General features: G+C 46.6%; 1 protein-coding gene across 6 annotated transcripts in view; it reads left to right on the forward strand.

Annotated features, from left to right (window-relative positions):
• LOC135370325 (uncharacterized) overlaps positions 1-25,072 on the forward strand; it is a 161,614-nt gene that overhangs the window by 102,094 nt on the left and 34,448 nt on the right. For all 6 annotated transcript variants that reach the window (XM_064604045.1, XM_064604044.1, XM_064604043.1 and 3 more), the window contains 2 exons: positions 1,819-1,905; positions 7,154-8,078. In XM_064604045.1, coding sequence (XP_064460115.1) covers positions 7,210-8,078 — 869 coding nt within the window. In that variant the 5' untranslated portion in view covers positions 1,819-1,905; positions 7,154-7,209. The remainder of the gene's footprint in view (positions 1-1,818; positions 1,906-7,153; positions 8,079-25,072) is intronic.

The following is a 25,072-nucleotide window of genomic DNA, read 5'->3' on the forward strand; positions in this document are numbered from 1 at the left end:
CTAGTGCGACAATAGACCTGTCCCTGTTTGCAAACAAATGACGTCAGATGGTACAACAGCGCCGCCAACTTGGTAGATTGGAACTACTAAAGTAAAAAAATCAATACGTCACAAGAAGGCCATGTTTAAATATAGTTTTTCATATTGTAAGGTTTTTATGCAATTCCTTGCATATTATTAGTTGTATGGCCTTGTTCTGTCCCATTCTACCGGTAACCTTATCTTTTCGGTAGCCCTTTTCGAAAGATGGGGCTACCGCGCTTTTCTGCAAGCCTGAGGGGCGTGACTTTCTCTCGGAGTGCACGTGGTGTCTCTATACAAAGTAAGCGATAACTAAGTCGTAATGACAATTCATCGTGACTAAGCAGCACAAGGAACGCGGACAAAGAAGGAAGACAGGACGACTGCTTTATGCTGCTTAGTCACGATGAATGTACACCAACTACCCCGCCTTCACACACTCCTTCGTAATGACAAGCCACATTCCACACAGGGTTACGACGTTGACTTTCGAGCCGAAGCACCCAACGAAGAAGGAACCAACCGATGCAGCCTAGAGTCACTAAATAGGGGTACAGAGTATCGCATTCGTTTTCCGCGCCGGAGCCGCCGTCCGGTTGGGCGGATCGTGTCACGTGGTTTCTCTTTCCAAGAACGCGTTGTCATGTTGAGTCCCCTCCATCCAAAACCGGCTTCCTCTTTTGCGAGCTTGCTCGCCCGCGCGCTGTTCACCGATCGGAGAAGGGGGAGATTGGCGTCCCGTTGCTAGGCGACGCAGCCGCGCCAGACACAAGATGGCGGTCTCGCTCGCTGGCGTGGCTCAGTGTCGCTACTCTGCTGCCTATTTAGTGACTCTACTAATGCAACCGACCCCTGGGTGGAGACTCATTTTCTTTCCGCGGTGGACCGGGAACGCGAATGAAGACACCAAAGTGACTTAAAATGTGACCTCATTTGTGCGTATACCCCTAATACAAAAGAAGCGACCCTTGATCTTGGGGAAAGAATATGCCTTTGGGACATGGTGGTGTTCTCAGTCGGCGCTGTTTCGGTTTCACTATGTCTACCAAGCAGAGCCGTAGCGATGGAAGGGGGGGGGGGGGGGGGGCGAGAGGGGCAGCCGCCCCGGGCGCACTCGCCACAGAGGGCGCCGAACGACAGACTCTGGTAGGTTGGTTGGACAGTATAAAGCGGAATGAAGAGAATTTGAATTTACTATCTCGGCAGTGCAAAAAAAAGTTTTATTTTCATTGCTTATACAGAGATTCTCACGGCAGTGAGAGGGGGGAGAGGGTGCTTCACGTTTGCCCTGCCCTGGGCGAAAAATCGCCTCACTACGGCTCTGCTACCAACGTCATGATTGCGTCACGGTGACGTTTCTTCGGTATAGAGGTTTATTGGCGAGGAAAGGGAATGTAAAACCTGGTGAAGAAATAAGGTACTCGAAGGCTTCGGCGGTGTTGAAAAACGGTCCCATCTATAGACGACCTGTGCCCTTACGTCATTGATTGCGTCATCGATTACGTATCGCCGCCGCGCAATGCATGCTGGTGTGCACCTGTCAGCCCTATCGGCCTTCTCGGCCTATCAACCGACGCGGCCTTCCCGCTTCTTGCCCACCACAGCAAAATATAACCTCGAACCGGTCTTCTCGTGACGTCATATGTTTGTAAACAGAGGGTCTTCTATTCTTTGAACCGATGCCTTTTTGCATTGCTTGATTTGTGAGCGGACGCCAAAAACAGCGATAACCGTTATATATTTTGTCACGCTTCCTTTAGTTTGTCCGATAAATAAAATTATCTTTGGCCCACCTAGGTTGACCCTGCTATTGCTCCGGAATGTTGCTGTGCTCTTGGAAGCTCTCTCCACGCAGACATCAGCGCAAGGCCCTTCCAAAACAAGGTAATTGGTATTCTGCAGGACTCTATATACTCTAATATATAAAGGTTTGCGTTAGATGAGGCACTACGTCTCCCACGTAAAGAATGGCAGTGTTACATGGCACGCCAATGCACTCGTGTCTTGTGTCGTGTCGCTCAAAGCGAGACTTATTCAGGGCAGGGGGAGGGGACGGATCAGAGAGCGTTCCTAGTTTGTTGACACGCAGGACTTTCGCCGCTGCAACTTCGCGTAGTGGGAAGCTGTAAGCGTCTTGAGCAGCACTAAAAAGAAAGCACGCGAAATGACAAAAAGTAAAAGATACCACGTGACAACGTGCGACGCCATCGCGGCACTTCTGGCGCCATCTAACTCGTTTCTGTTTCAATCTCTACCCCAGTACTAAAGGTGTCGTCTTTCAAAAGGCTTGCCAATTGGAATTCGAACTCTCTTCGTCACATTTAACGTTTTATCTTTCGCTTGATCTTCGCCAGAAGCGATGTGATCGGATGATGTTGTCCAGAGTACTTCGGTTTGAATAGTAAAGGCCGTTGTGGAGCTCCGTTGGACGTAAAGGACAATTTTTAAAAAGGGCCTTTGCGCAGCGTCTGACAGGATTGTCAAAGGTCATTTTTCCGATAGGCCAACTCCACAAAGGCCTTAGGGCTTGTCGTCGTATACTCACACGAGCGACACCCACCGGAGTACTCCAGAGGAAGATGCGCAAAACGTCATAGCTCCCTGTTGTCACGTGAGCGCAGGCGCTCAACGCGATGTATTTTCATGCTTTCCTAACCGTGGGGAACATCCTGCGACTCAGCCACAAGATATTCCGCAACAGACGACAGAGCCGATGGTGTCGTCTGCTGTGTGCCTAGTGCGCTACTTGCAATATTCCGTAGCAAACGGCAAGTCCGATGGTGTCGTCTGCTATGTGCCCAGTACGCTATTTCCAATATTCCGTAGCAGACGACAGGGCCAATGGCGCCGTCTGCTATGTGCCTAGTACGCTACTTCCAATATTCCGTATCCGACAGCAGGGCAGATGGTGTTGTCCACTATCTGCCTGGTACGGTACTTCCAATATTCCGTAGCGGACGACAGGGCCAAGGTGTCGTCTGCTATGTGCCCAGTACGCTGCTTCCAATATTCCGTAGCAGACGACAGGTCGGATGGTGCAGTCTGCTATGTGCCTAGTACGCTACTTCCAATATTCCGTAGCAGACAGCAGGGCAGATGGTGTTGTCTGCTATCTGCCTGGTACGCTACTTCCAATATTCCGTAGCGGACGACAGGGCCAAGGTGCAGTCTGCTATGTGCCTAGTACGCTACTTCCAATATTCCGTAGCAGACGACAGGGCCAATGGTGTCGTCTGCTATGTGCCTAGTACGCTACTTCCAATATTCTGTAGCAGACGACGGGGCCAATGGTGTCGTCTGCCTTGTGCCCTGTCATAAAATGCACTTTTTTGGCCATCCGTTCCGTTTTTCTTGCTATTTGCTTGCGATCGCTGTCTTAGTAGACCTAAGAAGGACGACGAAACACATTATTTTCACGTAAACATCGACGTTGGAGCGTGGTTGAAAGGTAGTTTGCAAGATAATTGCGACAGGATGTATATTTACCGTATAAAATTGAAATAATTTGTGAAAACTTTTTGTCATTAAATTCTCTCTTCGCCGTTCCAAGCAGGTCCCCCAAGGTCGCCATTTTCCCATGTATTTGTTCCTATCCCGATGCGTGCAATGCCGGAGGCCGCCCTTAGATACCCCATTGTTACCAGACGTTGGCTTGCGTTTGATTGTAGCGCGCTAAAGATCCAGTTGAAGCACAGTCCAAGCCAGGCCAAGTCACCGAAGGAGAAATGGACGACTGCGCCAGCGGCGCCAGTGGCGGCGCCTGGTACGACAGGTACGCTATGTGATGCACGCAGCCGTGCACTAGATCCTTCCGATCGCTCAACACGTTTAAAAACGGGACCAAAAAGTGAAACACGACACAGAAAGTTGTTATACGCGTTTTATTTGGACATATAAAGGCTAGATTCATTCGCAGAAACAACAAAAACATTTTGCCGCTAAACTTAGCGCGCTGAAATGATCCGGAACGGCAACAGTGGGGTATCTAGTGGCGGCCTTCTTCGTTGCACGCTTTTCCGAGGTGAGTTTGGGGGACCTGGTTCCAAGCTACGCCGCCATTTTCGGGAAAATTTTGGTGCCATGGCGGCCCGCATTCGAAACAGCAGCCAATGAAAAACGCTCAATTTGATGGACAGAGTCGAGCCTCTATTTTAGGCTCCGCCTAACGGCCAGACTCCCTTTGCCATACACGGCACTGATATTCAAAGCTTCAGCACTCCCCGCGGTGGTGAGGCAAGTGTCGGATAGCCCTATCTCGCTGAGTACTACATCATGATGACGCGGATTCCACGACGGGGACATACTTCCTGACGTGCTTTATCTTTGCGCGAAGCCGCGCCCCAACTTGTAGTTCCTCGTCAATGTGCACACGAGCAATCAGTTAAAAGGAAGCACTGCGCCTTGGCTCCTGATGTGTACACCGGATGGCGTGCAGTTAGATTGAGGTAAGCTACCGATTTCTTACAGGTCGCGTGAATGTCGATTAGATTAGATAGAGTACGATATGTTTTTTTTTTTCAATTCAGCGTTAGCGCCGCGCAGCAACTGTGGCTATGAACGATGTGGACTGATGGAGAGAGGAGGGTGAGGAAGGAGTGGGGGAGAGGGGGTTAGTATGCGTCCTCGGCCGACTTCACCGGGAACTGTGCAGACATTCGCCTGGAACGTCAGGGAAAACCCCAGACAGCGCAGCTCATGTGGTTTCCGATTACGTTTCTCGGCGTGGAATGTGGTCATCCTAACCATGACGCCACGGGAGCTGATAACACGATATGTGTCAACACAATGCACGAGGAAAGGCCGGAAGCTTGAGATCTATAAGCAGCGATGCGTTAGAGATAATTCGTGGTTTAGGTCACGAGAGAGCAGCTACCATATGGAACCTGGACGAGGACGACCAAGTAGTATTCGGCTGCCTGACCTAATGCTGTGATTTGTAAGCTTCGTAACCGTCGTACGCGTTACTCGCGCGTATAATAAGAAATACGAAGCTTCGTTGTCGCCGTACGGTACTTATGCCCAGGGCCCGCTCTGGCCGACGGGACGCAGAGTCGAGACAACGCGTCTTCACACTTCGATCTTCGAGAACAGACTCGTTTATTTCACACTATGTACAGTAAACGAAATTGGAGCATTGGATTACGTGGGTTACAATATGCTGCGTTAGGCACGTACAGATCACCCTGCCGTGGAAGCGTACCCTGGCCCGCGGTATCCCTTTGCAAGTTATGACCTACGTGTCAATGAGGGCAAACACACGCACTTGCCGTGTTTATGTCTGGCGTGTCAGAGTATACAGCTCACAGATTGTATGTACTTACTATATACAGTCAAACTCCTTTACAACGAAACTCAGGGGACACAAAAAAAAATTCACAGTACAGGTACTTTCGTTAAAAAGGATGTCCATTATTGGACCTATAGGGCTCCAGCGGGACCACAAAAAAAATTTGCTGTAGTGGTATTTTCGTTAAAAAGGTGTTCGCTATAAAGTAGTTTGACTGTACTTGCACCTCCTTGTCTTGCCAGTGGATGTCACAGTATGAATGCATTGCTGTCATATTCCCCACCCGTAAAACAGCCTAACTTTGTTGTATATGGGTCTAAAGTGCAATACTATGTCTTTCGCTTTCAGTAGTGTCTGTTTCGCCTTTCTTGTCCACATTTGTTTTCTTGCTTGATGACAAAACACTCCAGTACGAAAAGCAACTCCCCCCCCCCCCCCCAACCCCACTCTAGGGTGTGTTGTTATCTAGCATGTAGGAACGTAAGGTAAAGTTAGTGACGATGGGGACTACTTCTATAGGTAGCATCTTCCTTAGTGGCATTACACACTCTTGTATGTATGCAGTATGCACCGCACCTGTAATACGCGCAGGGTGTTTACAACGGTTATTACAGGGCGATGATGACGGCCAGGCGATCACTTTACCGACGGGAGCATGTGACTACAAGGTGACCAGATATCTAAATTTTAAGAAGTTTTTTATTGTATGTTTTCGAGGAAAATGTGAGATACCAGAATTGGACCCACTCATTACTTAAAACCAACCGATTTTTATTTTTTATTTTTTTTTTTGAAATCCTGAAACAAACAGGTGCGTTGTAATAATATCCAGCACAAAATATTCCCTATGCAAATGAGCCGACACAGAAACAGGCGCGTCTCGAGCTTTGCAGCGATGGAGTTGATTGGAGTAGACACTGATCACATGACCAGATAAACCACTTTACGGGCCAGATAACTCGCCGGAGGCGAAGTTCGTGTCCCTTCTTGGGCTCCTGATGCGCTTGATTTCGGTTTCGGCTCATTCGCATAGCAAAATTTCCCAGTAGATACGTCAAAGTATGTGCCCTCTTCGTCGAGATCCCCAGAAAATAGGGCGGCTTTAAATAATGTCCGTGCTTCCAAATTCCGCTGTCTGGCACTTCCCCTGAAACATTTCATTAAACAATTGAGGAATGAATTTTAGGTAATTTAATCAACTAGTGCTTATACATGTGCCTCCTCCCACAGAATGTCCGCCTTGCAGTAGAATTACCCTGCACAAAAGCCATGTGTGCTGCTCTTATAGGCGTGAGAGAACTTAAGTTCTGAGGCTGGAACAACATAGAAGGAACAATCACATGCAAGGCCTCAGAACATACAAGGCCCCAGAACATCAGTTCTCTCATGTTCAACATTTGCCGCTTGCGTCGATCCCTGTCGTATGAATGTGTGTATGAGTGTGCAAAAATGTAAGAGTGAAAGGAGGATGAGTGAGAGAGAGTGACTGGTGTGTACCTTCAGATGACGCACCCAGGAAGTCGCTGAGAAGGCGCGTTAGCTTAGCTCAATTGGTAGAGCCCTGGACCGGTAATCCAGAAGATGTGGGTTCGAGTCCTAGAGCTGGCTAACTTTTTCAGTGTCTTTCATCTTATAGGCGTTTTTATTAATATTCTGTAACGGATAGAAGAAAAAAAACACCCAGTGGTATGGGATAGTACTGCAACTCCTGCAGTAAAACACATCATATCATCGTCATGCATCTGTGGTTGTTGCTTGTCCGCAGTGCAACGTCTTCTTACGGCTCGTAAGACACTTCGCAATACCATAGCAGTTCCAACAACCGTCCTTGTCTTATTCTTGCAGAGCAAGCAAAAACCTGATGGACGCCGTCCCCGCTTTCAAACAGACGTCACAACATAATGTTGGATACCATGATGCCTTTGACCGGAGACGATAACATGAAGACTTCGAAGCCAAAGTACGCTTGCGACGCCTTCGCTGACAGCAAGGACTTTTTGAACGCCTTGAAAAAAGAATGCCTCGAACGCAAAGCCCTGACCCGAGTGGAGCGCCTGCAGAACACGGACTTGCTTCAGAACTGGTCCTCGTACGTAGCGAAAGTCAACCACCGTCACCAAAGTGTAAAAGAGGAAAAGATCGTGACAAGACCACCTCTCACTCCACCGCCACCACAGCTGAACGACAGCAGAGCCGTGGACAAAGTTGATGAACCCGTCGAAAGCGCTGCCTGTAACGATTCCCAAACGCCCAACAGTGGTACTAATGATTCAACGGGCCAAGGCCGCATCTACTTCTTGAGTGAGAACTACGACGACGTATCTGGTGACGAATCAACGAACGCGAGGTCACTTGAATCTACGAATGGAGTCAACCACGAAATGATCGAAAGGTTCTTGCCCCTGGTTGACGCTATGGAGCAAGTCGTACCTTCCGACACGGAAGATGTTCTAGAAGAAGGAGGGCTCATTATCGACGACGCGGAAGGCCCAGCTAAGCAACAGTTTACCGTCGAAGCGAAGGGCCAACCGGTGGCTGAAGACTCGTCCACGGAAACCGACAGCAGAGAGGACGCGTCGGCGCGACGTGATGAAGAAACAGAAATGGACTGCGCGGGGACCGAAACTACCAAGGAACAACCGTCGGAGCCAAGGGTGAAACGGGCGAGGACTTCGAAAGTGCGCAAATCAAGGATGGTTTTGGACAAGTTGAGGAGCGCAGAAAGGAAAGGAAAAAGGCCTGGAACTTATCAACGCCCTGTGAATGAAAGGTGAGCGAAACCTTGTTTTCATCGCTGCGTTCGTGAAACGCTATGCAAGTAGGTCTGCTGTCTGCGCAGCTTCCCAGTTTCCCTCTCTGCGCTATTGCCCGTGGAGCGACCTCACTGGTCCTTCTCCGAAAATGACGGGGTAACATTTCAAGGTCAAGACAGATTTCAAGGATGAGTGACTAGCTTGGCACCTTACGTGTAAATCTACTCTAACTACTATTTACAAGGTTGAGTCTTACGTGCTCTTTTATACTTTTTTTTTTGCGCATGCCGGTCAATGCCCCGTAGAGGCGACGTTGTCTCTCTACATGATTCCTCACTGGCGATGATGAAATATCCCAGCAGGCAGATGTTCGTGGCCTCACGCATGGACGGTGCCGGTAGAACTGGCTGACTTCGTCGCCGTCCACTGGTCGCCACACCCCCTTATTGCTGCCTTGTAAGTGGACAGACACGTCGTCACGTGGTTCCTCCAAAGTTTACTCTCTGCCCTCCGGAAAGACAAACTGTCGTAGCGTATTCTTCATGTAAGGTAACCCAAGAAGCTTGTTGCTGCCTTAGAAGCGTCTGAAGAACTCCAGGGAAATGCAGGGATCCGAACCTGGACACCACCTGGCCTTTGACGCCACCTGTCATCCTACGACTAAAAGCTCGCAAAAATCACTGGTCATTGCGTAAATTGGAAAGGGAAGCGAATGATACAAGGGGTATAGCGTTCGCCATCCCATTGCCTATCACTAAAGGTGTCCGTTGGGAGAGGCGGATCTAGGATTTTCCTGAAAGGGGGAGGGGGGAGATGCTAAGAACAGTCAACTTGCGCAGTAAGGGCCTAACCACTGGTGAGTGATTATGCCGTAAACATCAACTAACTATCCTGGAGCGCGTTGCTGGCATCGCTCGCAGCATCGTATCGCCATCCATGCTCGTGCAACGAACGGCGTTATACGATGCTGCGATCTTCATGCGATGCCAGCAACGCGCCCCTGGACATGTATGGGTATCTCTCAGCGCCAACGTTGAGCGACCTGTTATGCCACAGGCAGAATAGTTTAATGAAGTCTGCTCAGTTTTCTGCGTGTACATAAAGGGATTTGCCGCAGCTCTTGAATCATCTCTATGACCGAATTTAATAAAGCGACCACACGTCTCCGCACTTTCTCTATTTCCTCTATTTGTGTGACTATCTATATCGGGGATCCCTATTTCTGCTGCATATTCTGAACATGATCTAACCAGAGACTTATATGCAACTAATTTAACGTTGTTGTTTGCTTTCCTTAACATCCACAAACGTTGGCATATTATGCTCCGCATACAATGGCGATGTGAGCATCCCATTTTAGGGGGTATTGGTCACTTACAGGAAACTTCTTCTAGATTCTTCTAGAAGGTGACCCTCAAGAATATATCAACATTTAAGGGCGTACCATAATTTCACGTAATTCCTGTAAACCCTGATCTCCGCGAAATTTTCTTAACTCTGTCAGACTTGATGGAAAGTGATTGCTCTTGGGCTGGAAAATACTGTGTCAAACTGCCGCGTTAGTTCACCTGAGAAATCCTAGGTAACTTTGAGGAACATGACCATAAACACACCAATGAAACTGAAACGGGAACAGCTACGCCAAGGCATTTGTTACCTGGGCTAGATTGCGACGACGACCAAGTGAAGTACCTTCTTGGCTGTAGCGCGGTGGGCATAGTTCCACTGCACCATATACACATACAATACGCAGAAAGAACAATCACGCTGAGCTCCATGGCTTCACATGAAGTGCTACTTGCAACATACTTCTCTGGAATCTCCAGCCCGTGGTCCGCCTGCGGCAGTGTCGCGCGAATGAGCAGCACCATTATCATCTCCGAGGTGAGGTCGTGTCTGACATAATGCCACCAACCGGGAAAGATCATATCTGTGATACTCGGGCGTCGTCTGCTTGCAAGAGAGGCGAGAAAGGATGCTAGCAGACGACCCGATAGGCGCTCGACGCGCTCGATCATCACGAATAATCTCTTTCGGTTGGTAGCGTTGTGTGAAACACGGCCTCCCCTCGGAGGTGATAATGGTACGGGTCCTTCGCCCGCGGCACCGCCGATAGGGGAGAGGCGGACCACGGGCTGGAGATTCCAGACAAGTATGCCGCAAGCAGTACATGTTTTTGAATCACGTGCCACTGTCCTAGCTCTGAACGGCCGTTTCGCCCGTATGGGGGCTCTTCAGCACCGTGCGTGGATGTGACACACTTAAAGGTACTATAAAGCAGTTGAGGGCGAACCTATGCAATCAGCCTGACGTGAGAGTGCTTGACTCAAAGGCTCAGCACAACGAGTAATATGTTAAGGAGTTGACTCTAAGTATTTTTAATCGGTAAATAAAAGCGCAGTCAAGAATGTCGGGGCGACGCCTTGTGGGAAGAAGCCCTCAATTTGTCAAGCAACCCTGTAAGCAAGGAGACCGATAAACAGATGGCTTTCCTGTCGGGATTTGCAAATACTACCTTTTGAGAAAAATGTAACGTGTGTGAAAGAAAATAAACACAAGCCGAATCTTGCACTCAGTAGCTAAGTTACACATGGCGCACATGGTTCCAACCTATCAAGTACTTCCGTGGCGCCCGAGGTGCCGCTGTGTTCGGCCCAGAGTCGTGCGCATGAGACATTTTCGCCGCCGTACTTGGCGGAGTGGACGTTTCGTCCGTCTGCTTCGCCACAGTGTTGCCAGTAGATTTTAATTTTGATTTTTTGGGGTCTATAACGTCTATGTGAGAAAATTTTGCGGCATTTTACTCCTGAGGACGTACACAATTCAGGGCACACAAAGTACGAGGTTGCACCTCGACTGCTTTATGGTACCTTTAACGGTCACTTTGTCTTTCCCGTCCCTAAGCCCTTTGCCGTCCCTGTGTCTTTGTTACCTAAAGAGGTCCACACACATACGATACGTGAACCGCTCGAATTTCGCCAAACACTCAAATTAATCGTCGGTAACGTTTCACAAATCGATGGATTCGTAAATCCAGGTTTTGACTGAATGGAAGCGACGCAAAGCGTTATGATCAAATGAGGCTTTTTATGGACCTCATTAAATTTTCTGAAAGTACATGTAAGGTAAAGCATCATACAGGTAGCTTATATGTTGACGGCGTACGCGTAGTACAAAGGAGGTAAGAACTCCTCTCGTCAGCTATTTAGTTAGGGGTGTAATAGTTGTAATCTACGCTTCCTAATTCTATTTACAAGTTCTTGTTCAACACTTCTCCTCCATAACGGGTGCAGCGTTAATGCAAAACGCACTTTTTTCTTTTTTTTTTCGATACGGGCGAGTAGACGTACCGTCATCAAGAAACCTCTATCCATTGCTGCGTCATCTGAAGAATTGTAGCACCCAATCAGACACCAAACGCAGACGTACACATAATGTAGTCTGCTCTATAGGCCGGGATATACTTCTGCGCGTCATTCGTTTGACACGCTTTGATTTCTACGATATGGTGCAACTCCCTTTCTTTCTGCGTCTGACGACAGCAAACAGCGTAGGCATTTCGTCCACAAAGCACGCAGACACCCTTCTTTCTTTCCTTCTTTCTTTCTTTCTTTCTTTCTCTACGATAAAGCCTAAAAAGCAAAGATGAGAAGAACTGCGTGCTTACGTTGAAAAAATGTGGCGGACCGACCGACCGGCTCAACCGAGCCCAGCTAACCGTTATCGCATTGGTTGGATACGTACCTGTCGGATTCATCTATACAAAAGGTGTCATAGCCTACAAATTAAAATATCCGTTTGGTGCCGTTCATAGCTCCTTTAACAGCTTGTTGCTTGTAAATCCAGCGCAACAGGTTACAGATGTCACAGAGAACGCTATATATTTTAATTTGCAAGCAAAATTGAGGCAAAATGGCTTGGGGCGACGTCTGGTGGGAAATAATCCCGGATTCGTCAAGCAACAGTGATATATGTTCCCGATACACTTGCCACAGTACTGATGACTACGTAGCCGACACGTAGCCAACTTGTTTAGTTTTAGATCCAGTGTTGTCCGCATGCGATGTAGTTTTCCGCCGTACTTTACGAACGATGCGCAGTTGGTGGGAACTTCGACACAGTGTTGCCTGTACATTTCAATTTTAATTTAAAAAAAACTACGTTTAAGCTACGGTTAAAACTAAACTAAAAAAAACGGTTACGTGAATGCATCCTCGCACCTATTCCGACCAGTGGGTTGGTTGACGTGGCCCAGGATTTGTTGCGATAGGTCGATACGATACGCACTTGTCGCATTCATCTAAACGCAGCCACTGATGTCCTCTTTCAGTCGTCTCATGTGCAAGTCATGCCACTCCGATGCAGATAAAAGCGGATGGCAACGATAACACACGATAGCTGCAAAGTCACGCCAACGTTGAAGACCAACACCAAGCGAGCGCAGATCGACGCTCCTCTCACGTGCACAATCACGTGACCAAAACAAAACGCCAGCGACGTTGTCCGGCACATGGTTGCCCGAATTCATCTCGCTGTGCGGAGCGGACGGCCAGATTCTATTAAACTAAGTTTCGAAATGTTTTTCAATGTTTCTAAAGAAAACAACTCGGTGATATTCAGTTTCAAGCTATACCGCGATGCTGCACGCATAGCCAGCTCGACCATGTTTTTGGTCCTGACACCAACTTTAACAATTGCCTCGCGGTAGACGTCAACACCTCCATTTTTGTGCTTTGTCTACCTCTCCCTGGTAGATCACGTCTTCATCGGAATGTATTGCAACCTGCAGGATGCGGGTCTACTGTGCACACAAGTCGGTGACACTTTACAAAAGCATATTTAGCACAGTGGCTATTACTGTACAGTTATCGCCCTTGTGCAAGTTTGAGCTCGCAATGTGATGGAGTAACTTCGCCAATAATCCTGGCGGTTACCGTGGTACAGGGAACGTCCCAATGAAGACTACTGAGGGGTGCTCGCATGTTATGTGTGTTGTGTGGTCCCCTTCGGCTACCCAAATCTCAGAGCAAGAGGGTTAGCACTGCACTCTTCCTAGAGTCCCTAAATGAGCTTCGCTTCAGAGCATCGACACTGAGTTCCAAGAGCGAGCATGCGCCATCTTGTTTCCGCGCCACGGTAGCCACGCGCATGCGCACTTCAAGCGCGTTTTAGCGAACGATGCCATCTATCGTGCGCGGGTGAAATGTTCCTTTCTCTTGCATGCAGCTCATCAAGGTCCGGCGGGCTTGAGCTCACCTTGACGTCCTCGGGACGCTCTGGTGGACAATACATGGATTATCGCACAAATACACGCTTCTCTATCCCACAGTGAGCTTTATGTTAGCTGTCTTTGATCCTCAAATGGGGATGGTAGCAGTGTAGTGCGGAAACAAGATGGCGCTCCTGCTCTCCCTTGGAATTCAGTGTCGATACTCTGAAGCGTAGCCCATTTAGTGACTCTATAGCTCCTCCCTCTCATGTGCCTCCATCATCTCTCCACTCCGCCTTTCCCCCATTCCTCTTCTCGCTCCCCTGGGTGCACCGAGCCGCCACTTCGGAGCAGGTTGACCGTACTTTCCCCAGAGCCGTATATAGAGAGACTTTGGCCATCTTTTGATCTTTTGCCGCTGGAGGAGCCTGTTTTGCCGTCAGAGTCGCCGTTGCACCGCCCAAAAAAGGCCTGAATCCAAGCGACATCCGCTTATCAGTCAGCAGATGGGCGCCATTTTGATGCGGTCCACCGGCTAGTCGACAGCTGCTTTGGTCGTGTTCAATCTAATCTACCACAACCGCCGTCTTACCGCCCCCCTGTGGAAAGGGGGGCTTTGTTACCAAACTGAAAGGATTCAAGGACGAAAAGTTCTCGAAGGACGCGATACGCACGTGTCTTCCCCCTTGCATCGTGAACAACGCTTTGCATCAACATGGCGTCGGCGACCGATTGACGACTGGGCAACAGTGGAGCGCATAGAGGGAGGCCGTACAGCCGTGACGTCGCATGACGCGGGTTCAAGTTAAGCTCCTCCTAATGGCCAAACTCTCTCTATAAACGGCTCTGACTTTCCCCCGTACAATCCCCCCATCTCGCAATGACGAATTCAACTATACTGTACGCATCAGGCTTGCCGATGCTTGCCTCTGTATTGGCAGGGGTGTTGTTTGTTTGTTCCCGGTCGATTGCTTTCTTCCTCTTGACGTGTCGTACTCTAAGTTCAAACGGACACCCTCTTGCCTACTCTTGCACGAGGAACCTGAGCCACCTTTTCTGATACGCAGGCTGTTTGCCCTCGCTCGTCGCGAGCATGTGGTACCTTAGTAAAACTCTACCCACCATAGCTCTCTCCGTTCGCCGATCGAAGTCAAAAACACTCGCGCATTCCACTCAAAAGCTACCATTCAAAAATCCAATTAATTCGTAAATCGAGGGTTCATAAGTAGAGGTCCGGTTCTGTGTTCCACGCTATACAGGCACACAGGACTGCCCGACTGACATTGACACAAACCTTAGAGCCTGTGGAAGGTGTGTGTGTGTGTGCACACTGAGCTCGAGGGATGTGACTAACAAAGCTCCATTCACACATGCGTCTCAAAACGCGGCGCCGTCTCAGCGTTCCGGCACCATTGAAAGGGGCCCGGTCACGTAGTCAAGCTGCAACGAATGATTCGCATAAGGATCTTAGCCTTGATCGGTCTCAGTGACAGGTCAGTGATTTACTTGCTGCACGTAAACAAAAACACACACGTGTGAATCGGCCTTCATTTTAGTCTCAAACAATGAACCGGTCCGCTGAACTCTTGAGCAGTAGCATCGTTATGTGAACATTTGTGGCATTAGCTTGAGGATTGTTAGTTAAGGAGCATTGTTCTCATTAATCAGCAAGAACGTCCCCTTACCGCATAAAACGGTGACAAAGTTGTACTCTGTAATGCTGTGTAGTGTATGTATCTAGCCTGTGTTCCTCATACCCAAGGCTTTTTGTTGTTGTTGTTGTTGTTGCTGTGAACGCTTCCATTAAACGCGAGAAGGCAGCCTCCAGCTCAGGAGACCAATAAAAGTTTGTATCTATAGGCAGAGGAGAAAAGTTAGTGGGACAGCAATGGCCGGCAAAGACACGGAAGCAACTCCCGCAGAAGGGGGTAAAGTAGAAGCAGTTGTTTTTCGCAAACAGACGAGAGCGGGCAGGAACTGGTTGTAGCTTTCGTGGGTCTTGCGAGAGGCCAGCCTTAGAAACACCGTGGCCTATAGGGCTTTCATGTGGCCATATTCAGATTCACACTGGTCGAGCAGAAGGCAAACTGTCCGTCACACACAGTTTCGAAGCCGAAGCCGAAGGAAAGCCAGAAAAGCTGAAGCTTATTGAATGATGTCGTGCAGGCAAGAAATCCTCATCCACGCCTTGGCCTCCATTCGTTATTTGCATTGAGTAGCCATCCTTTGCGGGCTATCTTGTTCGAGTGGCGATATCGATAAAGGAGCCTATGCCGCCGTCCTTCTTGGCCACAAGTATGTACGTATTACACATGAGATAGGGCTGCGTAGTATAGAGGATGAAGCGAATAATATTCTTCCTAGTATGCTTTTGGTTTATTTCTCAACCAGGAGATGCTTCGCGGAGAAAACGCTATATGGTCGCTGTCTTAGTGCCGCGGCTTCTCCGATGGTCGGTATGGCTATTCTTATCGAGAAAACACAGTGATGTCCAGAGGGTGTCCCGCGGATGTACATTTGGGAGATGTGGGACTTCCACAGGATGTCCGATATCCCGCAAAGGTCCCTGGGACATCCCGGTGTCTTCCATACTTTGTTCTATTCCATAATAGTTGTCGCATATGTTGTGCCTAAAAGGTTGCAAATTTGTACCTGCTACCTACGAATGGTAGGGTTACCGCTTCTGATTCGGTGAGCGAAGGAGGGCGTACGCCTTTTTGTAGTAATTTCGATGTATAATAATTGCTTTTACCGCCCTTTTACACCTTTATCAGACGCTATGTTGACCTAGGTGGTAACTATAGAAGTTACCACATTTTCACACCCTTTTTTCTTAGAGTGGAGGGGCCAACGCTGTCACCTATTCTTTCTCTCCCGTGTTTTTAAAGGGACAGCTCGCTCCTTCGCCGGTGATGGTCTTGTTTTGTCGCTGTTGCTTTTGTTGCTGAAAGCGTAGTGTATTTCCTTCTATATTGTATTGCTTCATCCATTACAACGTTACATGAGAAAGATGCCGCCCGCCACGAGTGTGTTCGTCTGTGTGAGTGTGGGAGTGGCTGGCAACTATGTGAGAGAGAATGTGTTCAAGGTGAATGCATGTCCCCGTGTTTCCTGACGTGGCTTTGTTCTTTGATGAGAGGGTAGCTAAGCATGAAAAAAAAAAGTAGCTAGCATAGTGCAATAGACCTATCCCTGTTCGTAAACGAATGACGTCATGGTGTTCGACAACGCCACCAATTTGGTAGACTGGAACTACGCCCGAAGCTAAGGGCCAACAATAAGGTCGCGCCCGAAAGCCACGATCTTGAAGGTATTACGATGGTCCCTCAAAGGGACACTACCTTCGGTCCTACTTTAATTTCAACAGGAGGCAACGAACAAGAGCCCATTCGTGGAACCCAGCCCTTCCCTTCCGATTTGTTTCGGTTTCAGTCTGCCTACCAACGTCATGATGACGTTTCTCGGGTAGAGGTCTATTGGTAGCATACCTGACCGGCGACCAGAGGCTGTAGGTTCGAATCCCACAGCTGGTACCTTTTATTCAACTGCCATCATTCAATTAGTGTACTTCCTACTCTATCATGGACAGGTCCCGACAAAAGTTTACGGAACACGCGAGCGGTGTAGCGGCAAGCGGAAGCTTGCGAAATCAGGCCAGTTCACTGCCTCAGAGGGGTGGACGACTGCGCTCTTAGCGACACACAGCGGTAGTTTCGGTATGATTACAGTTGCATGTGCACGCGAAGTGAGTTGGATTTTACTGTTGTGCTCGCCAACAACACGTGATTCAACGATTGTTGAGACAGGGAGCACGTCGCTATCATCGTGATAACAAGGATGAATCATGGTGGCAACACTTTACAGTGTACTGCTGTTATTGGAAAGGATTTGGATTGGATTTTCCTTGATCTTTCGAACGTTGATACGCTACTCTGACGTTTACCGGATGACTAGTTATATGGGATGTTACGTTATCGTCAGTCATACTCATTAAAGACGGCGGCCACCAGCAGTGCCGGATTTAGGGGAGGGCAGACGGGGCACTTGCCCGGGGGCCCCCACCACAAAGGGGCCCCCACCAGTAAAGGTCTTGTCCAAGGAAAATCTGTTTTGCATGCCTGAAACGCATCCCTGAAACGGAAACTTTGTAAAAATCTGTCCTCCGTCCACGCATATTGACCCCGAATAGCACATTGGATAGACATAGAATACGCGAGGGAGCCTCAACAGCACAGTCCCCCGGGGCCCCCACCACTGTAAATCCGGCACTGGCCACCAGTATTCATCCCAATGGGAAGAGCGATTTTGGCTGCCCACCCCTGTTGTGTCCAGGGATTTCCCTACACCCCCAGGGGGGGTGTACACCCCCCCTGCACTTTTGCAACACCCCCCCTGAAATTTCTCAGGTGACCCCACCCAACTCGGCCACCAACACGTTCTGGTAGAGAGTCCGGCGCAGCGAATTACATACTGTACTGTCAAACTTGGGCTGTAGGACCACAGTCATGCAGATGATCGTACCATGCATTTGTCCAATCTGTGTGCTAGGTATTCATTGAGCTTCGTGAGACAAGGTGCTAGTCTTTTTTCTTTGTCGGTTGTGTGATTATGCATCTTAATGTGGAAATGCCGATGTATTCTAATGTACTGTGTTCTAACGTAATAACATGTGCAAATAAAACTGGAAAGCTGTGCAGGGGTGTCACCATTGTGCCACGATCCTTTCCGTGTCTAAGAAAAATTCCTTAAGTGGAGCCTTCACCAAGCTTCCCCCCCCCCCTTGAAAGCTCGGCACCCCCCCAGCAGTGAATTTCTGGGGAAATCACTGGTTGTGTCATCGCTGGGAACGAGGCTAAGGAGCGCACGGAGAGTAGTGGTTTGAGAGTAATGCGATAAGGTCTATAGGGAATAAACAATACCGTGGAAATAAAAACGAAAGAGACGTCTAACGCCCCCCCCCCCCCGCTTTCTTCTTTTTTTTTTACATTGTCGTCGATACCCTATCTTTCATATCACGGTATTTTGTATTTTTATTTATTAGTTATCTCTATTGGAAAATACATACATATTTACATACAGGTGGAGAACCCAGTAGGAAACAAAATCCCTGATAAAGGGTTCTCCATAGTGAATAACAAATACATCAAAGACAGTTCACCAAGCATTAACATAAATTAATTCGGCATCGTACTTCTAGAAGGCTTCTGAAGACTGGTTAGAAGACACTAACGGCAGCAGTAACGCAGTTAAATGTACACAAAAACAGCAATCCGTATAACAACTCTTACATAGGTAAAGAAGATCGCAAGAAGTTTTTAGTTTCGAGTTTAAACGCTCTGGGGCTAGCAATCCTCCTTATTTCAGGTGATAAACGATTCCACTCGCATACACTGCGGAAAAGAAATGAGTGCTTACCGTAATTAGTTTTTGTTAGTGGTAGATTGAGCAGACCCTCCGCTCCAGCCCTGCTTTGTCGTTTTGCCTTCAGATGGTTATAACTAAGCGTTGCTGATTCTAAACAGCCAGTAATATACGACCGCCCGATGAGTAAGACGTTATGGGAAATTACTTGTTGAATACTTACTTGTTGGTACTGTAAAGCAGCACCGATCAAATGTCATTTAGTGTGGCTATTCGATAGTCCAAGCCACCAGGACAAAAACTGCGCAAGTTTCATTCCAATCGACGGTGTAATTAATTAGAAAATTACAATTAAATATTACGGGCAACACTGTACTAGGTATTCGAAATGAATCCGTACTCCTGCCATATATGGCGGATACCACATTGCATGCGTATAACACTGGGCCCGACATAACCAATCCACCAAAATCCACCATAAAATCCGCCCCTGCAATCCGCACAACGATCCCTGTCTGAGGATAAACGGATAAGCGAACTGAAATGAAATGCTGAGGCGTTGAAAAAAAATGTGTCAGACGTTCAAGAAGCCAGACGCAGCGTCGGGACTTGTTTGTTCACAGAGGTTCACGGAGAGAGTTTGTTCGTTCGAAAGAGTCCGCGAACCCCCGCGAACAGAAGGAGCGCGCAGGCGGAGCAGAGAAGTAGGGAGAGCCTCCATCGCACAGCGGTCAGCGCTGGGTTACTTCGCAAAAACACTGGGGGGTTTCAGGGGTTTCAGAATGCATAGGTAATCAGGGAAACTAATAATATGGTTACTAAAATAACGAAGTTCCGACGTAATAGTGTGTAATACCAATTTTCAGTGTTGCCCGCTGTACAGGGGGTTGTTTGACACCAGGCGTCGCACCGCTCCACTACGCCGCATTTTTCGTGGCAAATTAAAAATATTTCTAGCGCGTTGTCGGTCGTATGGTTCCGCATATGGTATTTAGAAGCAACCAAGTCTCTAGTCACATCACCTGCATATCATGCTTGTTTACTGCTTTACAGTACCTTTAATATTCTTTAATTACTCATCACAGGAGAAACGAGGAACTGACATGGAAAACTAAATATAATTTTTATAGCACGATTCTGCAACCTCTGCAGTGCCCGTAAGTGAGAATTATAAGTAAGACCCCAGACTGCATGGGGCACAGTGAGCGATATGGGAATGGACAAAAGAAAAATATAAGCTTAGGAGCTCTGAACGAGGAAAGCATGGTCGTGTCCTGACAGGTGCACTAATGCCATAAGAAATTTTGTTAAGAGATATGCATAATATGTGACTGAAAGCGGAGGTGCTTATCGAGCACCACACCCAAGAAATTTTGCTTCATATTACTGAAACTATGTGGCGTACTGGTGATAGGTAGTCGGGACGGGAGAGTTACGCGACGCTGCGGGGAATGAAATAGCATACAAACAGTTTTATCAGAGTTTAACTTCAAATGATTGCTCCAAACTATCTAAATCAACCTGTAGTCTATACCCATCAGTTCTTCCGTATTCTGGCCTGTGATAAGCAGGATAGTGTCATCAGCGTACAAGAACACATCGGAATGTGCGATATGATTAGGAAGGTCATTTATGTATGTTAAGAAAAAGAGAGGCCCTAAAATAGATCCCTGAGGAACAGCGACGTTGAGTATCGTAGCAGGCGCAGGGTATCATGAAGAATGGCCATCAGCAGAGAAAGTACGAGCGTGACCCTCTTGCGACGACCTACCTGAGGGCATACAGGGTTTATTCACCTGACGTCATCCGCAGGAGAGCGCCACTGTCGCTAGCAGATTTGCCGCCATATTGTAGGTCCCTACGGTTTTGACTGTCCAGCTTTGCGCAAATCGCATTCGCCGTACATTTGGTGTCTCAAAGTTATTGCCCTCGTGTGAATATTATTTGTACCATATTCAAGTACTGTCCATGTTTTCAACGTTGACAAACCTCTAAACAGCATATGGCAGCGAAAGAAAAAAAACGGAACCAAACTTATGTGGACCTACGTCATGGCGGCGATTTCGCTTTTTCGAAGCTAGAGCCCTCTGGTGGGATGACGTCAGTGAATAAACTCTATTAGGTGGTCAAGGAGCCGTGAACTCTACCAGGCTTGCCCGCCGAGCTCCCAACGGCGATTTTAATTTGTTGGTACGTCTGCTCGCCCGTACCCGAAAAAAAAAAGTACGTTTTTGTATTAACGCTGCACACGTTACGAATGAGAAGTATTGAACAATAAATTATAAATAGAATTACGAAGCGTAGAAGAAGAAAGTAGTAATAGGTCTGGTCGTATGAGCATGGGGTCCACTCAGCAATATGGACCCCTGGACCCTGAGGAGGAGGAGGAGGAGGAGGAGGAGTGTCGTTAGGAGGAACACGAGAGGTCTGCCTGCCTGGTTAGGCGGCATGTTTCTCGGGAAGGGAAAGGTGGTGGAGAGGAGGAGAGGAAAGGGTGAAGTGGAAGACCGAGCGGAATCCGCTCGGGGGGAGGATAGCTTCGTCCATGGGCCGACTTCAGGGGAACTGTGCTGGCATACGCCTATTACACATCTGAGGGAAACCCAGGAAAAACCCCAGACGGCACAGCCGGCCCGCGGATTCGAACCGCGGACCTACCAGTCTCCAAGCGCACGCGTTACCGCTGCGCCACCGGAGCTGGTCAAAAGGATACCTGGACCCTGCCCCTGAGCCCTGCGCGTATTTTTCCACGCGCGGCGCGTGTGCGGAGGGTTGTCCGCGCGCTTGTAGGCGGGGGAGGGCTGCGCGTGCGCTTATCGTAGCGTATTTTTCAGCCTGGGCTGACTTCTTTCGCCAGTTTTCCACCTGAGCCGACTTCCATCACAATTTTTTTCCGCTACAACAGGTGTGTGGTGGGCGGTTTACGTGCAAAGGATAGCCATACACAAAAGTACAAGTGAAAATATATTTATTAAAGTAATTAGTGTCAGGAATTATGTTATGACTCTGCGTGAACGGGAAAAACTTAACCAAAAATCTGATGCAATAGCATTGAATGCGTAGCACATTTAATCAAAGAAGATATTCTTAATCTGTACGGTTACAATGAAAACTACGAATTTTATTATAAAAAGTCTTATGAGAAGAAAAATTATGTGACGGGAAAACCATCGTTGCATCACAGGAGTTTGAATTACAGCTTTAATTACAAGTTCTGATAGATATAAGTAATTTCGAACACAATATGGAAGCTAAGTTTAATATTCTAATATGACACAAATTTAATTAATCAGTTTCCTATGAAGTGAATAGCGCAGACATAAGGAAATAATTCGAATCAACACATAGCAATAATATAGAACCTAACCGACATATCATCTAACATGTAGGGAAATAATAGCTACACAATACCATATCAAAACGAGAAACGGTCACCACATTTAATCAAAGAAGATATTCTTAATCAATATGATTACAAACAAAATTGCAAGTTGTATCATAAAAAAGTCTAATATTCCTACACGTGAGAACCATCATTGTAATAGCGTGAATATCTGTCATAACATTTAGAGCGCAATTCCAACATTACACAATTAACCAATTTCTTATTAAGTGAACAGCATAGACGTAAGGAAATAACGAGAAACAAAACGATCAACAGCTAATAGAGAACCAAAACCCATCACGTAAACAAGAGGTACACAAAGGATAAATAGTTGAAGAACAATCTATCAAAACGAGAAACATGCACGCACTTAACACTGAATAGCAGAGAAACACTCTAAACGGCGCATCTGCCAACGTGTAAGCAACAGACACATGCAGGAAAGTAATTGAAAAATAATCTAGCAAAACGATAAACATGCACGGATGAATAGCAGAAAAACACTTTGATGCACATGACGAATTTAATACAGTACAGAGCTAACGCTGAATAGCAGAGAAACACTCTGAACGGCGCATCTGCCAACGTGTAAACAACAGACAAGAAAATATTATTGAAACAAGATTAACAGCTAATAGAGAGCCAAAATGCAACACGTAAACAAGAGGTACACAAAGGATAAATAGTTGAAGAACAATCTATCAAAACGAGAAACATGCACGCACTTAACACTGAATAGCAGAGAAACACTCTAGACGGCGCATCTGCCAACGTGTAAACAACAGACACATGCAGGAAAGTAATTGAAAAATAATCTAGCAAAACGATAAACATGCACGGATGAATAGCAGAAAAACACTTTGATGCACATGACGAATTTAATACAGTACAGAGCTAACGCTGAATAGCAGAGAAACACTCTGAACGGCGCATCTGCCAACGTGTAAACAACAGACAAGAAAATATTATTGAAACAAGATTAACAGCTAATAGAGAGCCAAAATCCAACACGTAAACAAGAGGTACACAAAGGATAAATAGTTGAAGAACAATCTATCAAAACGAGAAACATGCACGCACTTAACACTGAATAGCAGAGAAACACTCTAGACGGCGCATCTGCCAACGTGTAAACAACAGACACATGCAGGAAAGTAATTGAAAAATAATCTAGCAAAACGATAAACATGCACGGATGAATAGCAGAAAAACACTTTGATGCACATGACGAATTTAATACAGTACAGAGCTAACGCTGAATAGCAGAGAAACACTCTGAACGGCGCATCTGCCAACGTGTAAACAACAGACAAGAAAATATTATTGAAACAAGATTAACAGCTAATAGAGAGCCAAAATCCAACACGTAAACAAGAGGTACACAAAGGATAAATAGTTGAAGAACAATCTATCAAAACGAGAAACATGCACGCACTTAACACTGAATAGCAGAGAAACACTCTAGACGGCGCATCTGCCAACGTGTAAACAACAGACACATGCAGGAAAGTAATTGAAAAATAATCTAGCAAAACGATAAACATGCACGGATGAATAGCAGAAAAACACTTTGATGCACATGACGAATTTAATACAGTACAGAGCTAACGCTGAATAGCAGAGAAACACTCTGAACGGCGCATCTGCCAACGTGTAAACAACAGACAAGAAAATATTATTGAAACAAGATTAACAGCTAATAGAGAGCCAAAATCCAACACGTAAACAAGAGGTACACAAAGGATAAATAGTTGAAGAACAATCTATCAAAACGAGAAACATGCACGCACTTAACACTGAATAGCAGAGAAACACTCTAGACGGCGCATCTGCCAACGTGTAAACAACAGACACATGCAGGAAAGTAATTGAAAAATAATCTAGCAAAACGATAAACATGCACGGATGAATAGCAGAAAAACACTTTGATGCACATGACGAATTTAATACAGTACAGAGCTAACGCTGAATAGCAGAGAAACACTCTGAACGGCGCATCTGCCAACGTGTAAACAACAGACAAGAAAATATTATTGAAACAAGATTAACAGCTAATAGAGAGCCAAAATCCAACACGTAAACAAGAGGTACACAAAGGATAAATAGTTGAAGAACAATCTATCAAAACGAGAAACATGCACGCACTTAACACTGAATAGCAGAGAAACACTCTAAACGGCGCATCTGCCAACGTGTAAACAACAGACACATGCAGGAAAATAATTGAAAAACAATCTATCAAAACGATAAACATGCACAGATGAATAACAGAGAAATGAAGTTCTGATAACTGTATGTAATTAACTCTGAACAGCAGAGACCCTGGAAGACCACGGGACACGAACACAAGAGAAAATAAAATATATAACACTACAAAGAAGATATTCTTAATCAAAACAACAGAGGAGGAGAATAATCTATCATTTTAAATATCATAAAATCATCCTCGTGACTTAATCTAGTCGAACCCGATACAATTTTCATTCTAAGAGACACTACAAACTTTATTTTGTTTTATCAACACAGAAAATATATTTAAAAAATGAACTTCACCGCATAGCACGCTCCTAGCCAACAACCAGCTCTAATAATACCTGCCCTGATTTGTTGAAGACGGAAGGCGTACACCTGTTTTGTGACAGTTATGAACATTTCGAGCGCAATAGGGAATCTAAGTTGATTATTCCAACATTACACAATTAAACAATTTCTTATTAAGTGAACAGCATACACGTAAGGAAATAACGAGAAACAAAACGATCAACAGCTAATAGAGAGCCAAACCTGCGCACAGTCCAACACACAGAGAAATAATAGCTAATCAATCTATCAAAAGGACAATTTTTTCTTTCAATCATCATCATCATCAAGAGGAGAAATATTACAATATAGCACAGACTTAACGCTGAAGAATAGGGGAACACTCTAAGCGGCGACATGTAAACAACAACAGAGGAAAATTATCTATCATTGAACCTTCAAAGGCGATATATTTTATTGTGCAGCGCAAATAGATGTCGATATTACTCGTTGGGATCGCTATCTTTTCGCATCCT

Source organism: Ornithodoros turicata, chromosome 10, assembly GCF_037126465.1.
Source record: "Ornithodoros turicata isolate Travis chromosome 10, ASM3712646v1, whole genome shotgun sequence".
Lineage (NCBI taxonomy): Eukaryota > Metazoa > Arthropoda > Arachnida > Ixodida > Argasidae > Ornithodoros > Ornithodoros turicata.